At 48.8% G+C, this 8,018-nt stretch overlaps 2 protein-coding genes across 2 annotated transcripts in view; one reads left to right on the top strand and one right to left on the bottom strand.

The window, feature by feature from the left end:
• PAX4 (paired box 4) overlaps window positions 1-3,558 on the bottom strand; it is a 47,045-nt gene extending 43,487 nt beyond the window's left edge. The window contains exon 1 of the mRNA XM_042781778.1: window positions 3,453-3,558. Coding sequence (XP_042637712.1) covers window positions 3,453-3,558 — 106 coding nt within the window. The remainder of the gene's footprint in view (window positions 1-3,452) is intronic.
• A 422-nt stretch (window positions 3,559-3,980) lies between these two features.
• Window positions 3,981-8,018, top strand: part of SND1 (staphylococcal nuclease and tudor domain containing 1) — a 573,924-nt gene continuing 569,886 nt past the window's right edge. The window contains exon 1 of the mRNA XM_007946735.2: window positions 3,981-4,130. Coding sequence (XP_007944926.1) covers window positions 4,053-4,130 — 78 coding nt within the window. The 5' untranslated portion in view covers window positions 3,981-4,052. The remainder of the gene's footprint in view (window positions 4,131-8,018) is intronic.

Below are 8,018 nucleotides of genomic sequence, written 5' to 3'. Positions count from 1 at the left end.
GAATACTACATCCAGCTGCCCAGCCACTCAACCAGGCCCAGCCAAGTTGACACACAAACTTAACTACCACATCATCTTTGGGCTGAGACACACACTGGGGAGGAGCAGGTTTAGGAGGAAAGATAACTAGTTCCTTGTGAGACATGTTGAATTTGAATTCTCCAGGTGACCACTGTGGCCAGATATCTTGAGTATCATTGGACATATGGGTCTGGAGGTCAACAGAGAGATTTTAAAAGAGCTATATATTTGGTAGTCAGTGGGATGCATCCATGAGAGTGGGAAAGACGTCTTAGGACAAATTTTCAAATTACAAAATACCTTGAGAAGGACCCTGAGGAGCATCAATATTAAGGGTCAGACAGAGGAAGAATCATTTACAATAGAGGTGAGTAAGAGCAGGTAGGGAGATGGGAGGAATACAAAGTGTGTATCTCAAAAGAAGAAAGGTATTTCAAAGAGTGAATTGTGTCAAATGTTGAGAACAGACAGCTCAAGCAAAGTGATGGCCAGACGTGTCCCTTGGATGTAGTAACAAGGGAGTCATTAGTGACCTTAGATAGGAAAGCAAGGGCAATTGTCAGAGGGCAGTGGGCCGAGGGTTGAATTGGGGTGAGGATACAGAGACAATGAATAGAGACTTTCACCAAGGTTTGGTGTGAAGGGAGGAGAAAGTTCTGGAGGTGGATGTGGAGTTAAGGGAAGGTTTGCTTATTTATTTTTACAACCTAAGAAATGTGAGAACATTGAAATGCTAATGAGAAGAAACCAGGATAGATTGAGAGGTTGCAAAAACAAGAGAGAATCCTTGAGGATGGAAGAAATGGTTCTAGAACATAGTGGGGGCGTACAGGCTAAGCAGCCTTTGTAACAAGTTAGAAGAATACATTTTTAGATTTGGTGGTGGGACATGGTGGAGTTCTTCCTGATGGCTTCTATTATCTCTCTGAAGTGGAAGACCTTATCACTGTTTAAGAGCGTGGGAAGCAGCAGAGTAGCAGTTGAGAACAGAGAAGGTCTGAAACAGACCCAGTGGAAATGGAGACTGAAGTGACTGAGGAAATGGAGAAATTTCAGGCAATATGTGAAGGTCTACGAATTCACTCTGGCCCCAATGTGACCAGCTAGGTGTTTTCTCTAGCTAAAAGGTAGGTGTGGAGAAGGCAGAGAGAAAGAGAGTTGGTACAATGGCAGACAGGGATTACAGAGGAGGATACTGGTAGGAGAGGGGTTCAAATGATGGATGGTGCATGCAGTCTAGCCAGGATCCAGAAGGCGGCAGAAGGGGGCCAACACAGGGATGTATCATTGCTCAGAGACTGAATTCTACTTAAAGTCAAAAAAACAATGTGTGGCATGCAGCCTCTAAGGTGACCTCCAATCATCCCCACCTCCTGGTACTCCCTCCTCTTGAAGGGACCTAACAGACTATGGCAAAAGTGATGGGATGTCACTTCTGAGATTAGGTTACAAGAAGACTCCGGCATCTATCTTGCTCTCTTGCTGGCTCCATCTGAGGGAAGCCAGCTGCCATTTTGCGAGCCCTGTGGAGAGGCCTGCAAAGCAAGGAACTGAGCCAGCGAGGACCTAAGGCCCTTAGTCCAACACCCTCAAGGAACTGAAACTTGTCAATAATTATATGAGGGAGCCCGGAAGCAGATCTGCCCTTAGTCAGATGTGACCACAATCCCCTGACAACTTGATTGTGGCTTTGTGCTAGACCTTCGGGCAAAGACCCCCAGCTAAACTATGCCCAGATTCCTGATGCACAGAAACTGTGAAATAATAAGTGCTTGTTGTTTTAATCTTCAAGTTTTGAAGTAATTTGTTTTGTAGCAATGGAGATCTAATATAAGGTGTAAGAGAAGTACCTGAGCGAGAAAGAAGCAAAAAGAGCAACTATGATTAGAGAATGGGGTGTTTGAGCTTACAGTTTCAGCCAGGTGGTAATTATGCCCCCACTCCTCACTTACTGACATGGTTAGGTTCCAAAGACCAGGTCATTATGTGAAAATTGGTGTTATGCGAAAATGGAACATACTACAACATTACCTAACTGCCAAAGCACTGAGGATCACAGCCTGGCCAAGGTGACACATAACCTTAACCATCCCAGTCAGCATCACCTTCACCTCGCATCCTGGTGTTACTGCCCAATGTCTGTTGTTAATGTGCAAAATAGTTGAATTGATTTTTAACTATTTCCAGAATTGCAAAATGTCAGATAACGTGAGAGTCAATAAATGAGGAGTAGGTGTAATGCTTCATTTGTGCTGGAGAGGGTGGTTGAACTGGGGCAGCCAAAGAAGAGATTAGGATATTGGGTAAGTCATGCTCTCAAATGTTAAGTCCTCTCGGGTCATTGAGTGGAGAGGAGCATACCAGGTGTCAACAATTTCCATGAATGAGAGTGGGAGCTGAGGCAGTGAAGACTACAATCTCAAAAGAGCTGGAGGGTAGGCTGAACAGATGAAGTGCACCTTTAGATCCCTTCTCCCTCCGCCTCCCCAAGAGGATAGCAAGTTAACGGTATGGAAAGGGCAACAGGAATCTAGGAAGATGCTGATCCCAAAACTTGACCTCGGAATATGTGATGTGTGGGAGACTGAGCAGACTCTATTGAAAGCTACAGCGGAAGTGGTGCTCCAGGCTAGAGCCAGTTTTTTTAAGAGTCAGTGACACAGTACACGTAAGGTGCTTGGCTCCACATAGTGGGCAACCAACGAGTATTAGTTCTCTCTGAACATTCACTTAGACATTTGCAGACCCTGGTCCGGAACCCGCCCCCGATCCCATCTCTATCAAACAGCTGGGACTGCCTGAAAGGACTGGGCGGTTGGAGGCAGCAGGACTCACCACACTCGGTGAGGGGTAGCCTCCTCACCGCTTAGTGAGAGCGGGGAGCGAGGATTTTCCTAACGTCACTGGGCAACTGGGAAGAGGCAGAAGAACGAGACTCACTTCCCGTTGTAGTGGACATGTCACCCCTCTAACAGAAATTTATCTCTTCCACCAACAAACATCAATCGAACGATTAGAAATGCGACTCTAATGCTACGGATACTCACTCCCGACAGCAGAGAGGGCCCGCAGCCAAAAGCAACCATGCTCTGACTTTTCCAAGTTCTCCCCACACTTTTTTTTTTTTGTTGTTGTTTTGCCGTCGAGTCGGCCCCGACTCATAGCGACCCCTCCTTGGGTTTCCGAGGCAGTTATCACTACGGAAGTAGGATTGCCCAACCTTCCTTCCGAGGAGTGGCTGGTGGGTTTGAACCGCCAGCCTTCTGGTTAGCAGTCAAGTGCCTTAGGCACTATGCTACCAGAGCTCCCCACACTTTTAGCTGAGGGAAAATGTCGGAAGTGGGCGTGCAGGCTATATTGCAATCTCTCCAGAACTCGGCCTAGTAGGCTCCCACCTCCCAGAGCGCGCTCGCCACTCCCGCAGGGCCCACCTGGCGCACCCGCGTACACGTGGGCTCCCCGGTGGCCCGCCGGGTGGGGCGCAAGGGGGGTGGCCAGGCGGGAGGGCGAGGCCGATCCCGCCCCCGGGGCTCCCATGGCCCCCCGCGCCCTGCGGCCAGATGCTGACGTGTCCTTTCCTTTTCACTACACCTCCCGAGTCCCGACACTACCTACTCCGGCTGCCCCGGAAGTCCCGCCCCATACTTAGCCCGTCATGGCAAATCAGCACTCTCAGCGCTTCCCGGAGCTCGCCACCCATTTTGGGACTAAGGGGCGGGGCTCCGTGAGCAGGGCGCCTATTGGCTTGAGATCCGGCGGGCAGGGAGCGCCTATTGGCCAGTGGGCGGCGGTGCTCTGGCACGCTTGCGCGGCGAGTAGAACGTGTGGCAGCAGCGGCGGCGATCGCGTCTCCTTTTGCTGCCAGTCCTGCTGCTGGTCTGTGAGCGCCCAGTGCGTCTGTCCCGTCTATCGCCCACAGCCCGTCGCTTGCCTGCCACTCGCCGCGGCGGCCTCTCTTACCAACACCGACACCAACACTGACACTTTCAGCCCGGCCGGCCGCCCCACTTGCTGCCTTTCCATCTCCACACATGGCCTCCTCCGTGCAGAGCGGCGGCTCCTCCGGGGGACCCGCGGTCCCCACCGTGCAGCGGGGCATCGTCAAGATGGTGAGAACGGGGTCCCGGCCACCGGCCACTTCGCCCGCCTCCGGGCGAGGTCGGGCTCTGGCTCCTCTTCCCCTCCTGTCAGCCTGCAGGGTCTCCCAGATCCGCTTTCCTCTGCCCTCTTCCCACTGTGATCTCTTCTCCCAATCTCTTGTGTAGACGGAACCCGACACGGACTTCCCTAGGTTCTTGCCCTTAGGACACCCTGGCATCTGGGGTCACAGTGATTTCTGTGGTCGCAGCGCTAGATCTCCTGTCTATTTATCGGGACAGATCGATTGCTGATCGATTAGCGGAGAGTATTCATGGATATCTGTTCCCTGATCTTTCTGTCCGTTTTGACATGTGCTGACCAGTTTATGGTTTTTCGAATCTTGACATCCGGTCTCTTCTGGAGCCCTGAGACATCCTGAAGTTTCTCTGCTTCCACTCGCGCTGAGTTCCTTCAAGTTTTCTGTCTCTCTGGCCCTCTGTGCCTGTCTTTGCCTTCCACCGGTCGCATCAGTCTGTAGTCCTAAGAGCTGATGCTGCCCTCCACCTGCTGACTCTTAGAATGTTGGGCCAGCAGGAATTCATTATTGCCCCCTCCCCCTTTTACTGATAAAGAGACTGCTTTAAAAGGGGGCAGGTGACTTGCCTAAGGTCACATGGTGGTTTGGGTTTGAGCCAGGACTAATGGTCTGACTCCCAGTCCAGGGCCTGATGTCCTATTCCCCTACTTCCTGCATTCCATGTTTTTAGAGTTTAAAACTCCACGAGGTTCCTTTAAAAAAAAAAAAAAATTCCCCTCACTTCCGTGATAGTTTTGCAGTGTAAATTCTACTTATCACTAGCCTCCTGGTGTCATCTCAACAATGCTCCCAGATCTCAGAACCTGACATTTCTTGGTTATTACCAGGTTTTCTGGTGGTGATGCCCGCAAACGTCTAGATTTCATTTCAGACTGTAGTTCTGACTTTCCCATCTGGAACAGCAAATACCCGTATGACACTATTTCTCCCAAACCATCACAATTTTTGCTTTTGTAGAAAGTTTAAAAAACGTCTTTTCTTTGTCCATTGTCTTTCAAGGATTAAAGTGTTCCACAGCTTGTGTGTGTGTGAATTAGATTGCATGGTATGTTATTGTTCCTTATTTTATATATTTGTTTCTTAGATAATACTCTGCCACCGGCTGAGAGCCTGGGAATTTCCAATGTTGCTTTTTCCTTCAGTCACACTTAACAGGGAGTCAGAATTGATCAGAAATGGAATGAGAAGGGAATTTCCAGGTCCACTTATTTTTCCCTCAGAAATACTGACTTGACCCTTTAAAAGATTATTTTGAAGTGGCTTCTTGATCATTCCTCTTTTCATCTGCACTGATCTTTCCCTTCGCCATAGGAACAAAGCTTTGCTGCATGGTCTGGTAGCCGGAGTGGCAGCACTGAATGGATCTTTTTCAGTTTCCCTCTTTGCTAGGATTTGGAGTTTTCCTAAAGGCCCTTCTCATTTGTGGGATGGGAGTGGAATGAGGCTGAACATATTTTTGCTTCTACGAAGGCCAGAGACTTCCAGGGCATCTGGATTCTACAAGGTGACGGTGCCTGTTCACAGATTACACCATAGAATATCAGCAACAATGAGCAGCTTGTTTATTAAGCGTCATGTCTTGTCGCTGAATAGTCTGGTTATATTATCTCTGGTTATTGTATCTAACAAGTAGATAGGATTGTTGGCTACATTTTACAGACGTGTGTAACTTGAGGGTTAGAAAGAATAGGTCACTTACCCAAGGACAAGCACCTTTCATCCGTGATAAGAGGGGGAGCTGGGCTTGACTCCTGGCCTGTCTACTTCCCATCCTCCTCTGCTGCTTGTAACTCCAGACTCCAGGGTATGACTTTAGAACGTGGAGGAGGACAGGCTTGGTGATGCATGGCCACAAAATTGCAGGAAAGTGAAGCTGACTATAATTGAGTTGAGAAGAGATTAGATGTTACTCCTCGTCTTGTCCAGGAGCTATTATTGTGCTAAATGACTTCATTTGGTGCTTATGGTCCTTATGTGGATAGGAGTATTGTCTGGAAGATGTTTGAGTCTGGGAGGAGGCATTTCAAATTCAGTGATCTGGGCAGCCTGTACTGCTGTTTTTCTGGGACCATGCTGCAGGGGTGGGGTGGGTGAGTTATAGGCAAGGACGAGGGGTAGCGTTGAGGGAGGGAAGCGAGTGAAGTGCAGAGTGACAGGCAGATTTGTGCCAGGCTTAGAAGCCTTGTCTGGAATGAAAAATCGGCCACTGGTCAATTGCTCTGTGTGAAGCTCTCCTGCTAAGCAAAGTTGTGTTTTCCTGGAGAGTAATCATCTCTAGTGGTACTAGGAGCTGCCTTGTGAGAAATCTACAAAGGAAGATGGAGCTCGGTGACAGAGGAGAGTGAGAAAGAAATAGTTTGATGACGAACAAAACAGTAGGCATTGGTTTTCTCCTGGGCGAGAGGGGCAGAAACTGGAGCAGGACTAAGCAGGCATGCTTTTCATCGTGAACCCTCCAGGGCTGTCTGGACTCAAGCTGGTCTAGCTTTGAGGTTTCCTGCAGTGGGGAGGAATAGGCCTTCCTCTTTTGTTGGCGAAAGGAAGGGTTGTAGGGCTGTTGTTGTTGCTGCCCTCGAAGTTAGTTCCAATCATGGTGTCTCCATGTGCAGAGTAGAAGTGCTCCATAGGGTTTCCAAGGCTGGGGCTTTTGGGAAGCAGCTTGCTAGGCCTGTCTCCAAGGCTCCCTTTGGGTGGGTTTGAGCTGCCAACCTTTTGGCAAGCTGTCACACGCTTAACCATTTACACCACCCAGGGACCTTTTGTAATGCCACACAAGGTGCAAATTTCTCCTGGTCTCTGCCATGCATTCCTAGTAAGTCCTGTGTTACTTTTTTTTTTTTTTTTTAAGATTAAAGAAAGAACTTTGGGATTAAGTTGTAAAAGCCTTAGCACTGCATGTTCTTGTTAATGATGGTGATAGTAGAGGCTGTGTCTGCTAGTGAGAGGGGTGAAGGGGCACACTTGGCTTTGAAATGTGTTTAAGAAGAAGGTGGGCAGTCTGTTGACAGGTGTTTCGAGCTGTTCTCTTACGGCAAGGGCAGTGAGGATGATGGAAGAGCTGAATGTGGATTCATAGTTGGGATGAGACTGGGCAAGTGTGTGGGCAGACAAAATATAACCTGGATCAGTAGTTGTTTCTGTCAAATCAGATCTAATTTTCTCTAAACCCTGAAGGATTCAAACTCTGGAATTTCTTGAATAATTGGCTAGACCTTCTCAGGCTGTAGCAGGATATTGTCTAAACTCACTGCCGTCAAGTTGATTCAACTCATAGCGACCCCCCCTTGGGTTTCTGAGGTGGTATCGCTACAGAAGTAGATTGCCCAGTTGTCAGCAGATGTTAAATAGATGGGGTCGGGAGAAGTCTTGGGGTTATTTACCATAAAATTTGAACACCCCATTTAGGAGCTACTTAAAGCTGGCTATTTTTTCCTGGTTTTACTGAGCTGGCTTACCTTCTGCTAGGAGTTCATAGGTGGTATGAGTGGTTAACGAGATTGAGTGCTCACTGAAAGGTCGGTGGTTCCAGTCTACCTGGAGCCTTGGAAGAAGGGCCCGGTGACCACTTAGAAAAACCAGCCAATGAAACCCTGTGGAGAACACGTGGAGCTGCCGTGAGTCGGAATCATCCAACCAAACCAAACAACCAGACTCAACTGCCGTCGAGTCTGCTCCAACTCATAGCGACCCCTCCTTGGGTTTCCAAGGTGGTATCTCTATGGCAGTAGATTGTCCAGTCTTCCTTCCGAGGAGTGGCTAGTGGGTTTGAACCGTCAGCCTTCTGGTTAGCAGTCAGATGTCTTAGGCCTTCTTATCCCGT

This window comes from Orycteropus afer, unplaced genomic scaffold, assembly GCF_000298275.1.
Source record: "Orycteropus afer afer isolate SDZICR_OR568_19922 unplaced genomic scaffold, OryAfe1.0 scaffold00170, whole genome shotgun sequence".
Lineage (NCBI taxonomy): Eukaryota > Metazoa > Chordata > Mammalia > Tubulidentata > Orycteropodidae > Orycteropus > Orycteropus afer.
The sequence above is the reverse complement of the archived record's forward strand: the minus strand, read 5'-3'. Positions and strand labels throughout refer to the sequence as shown.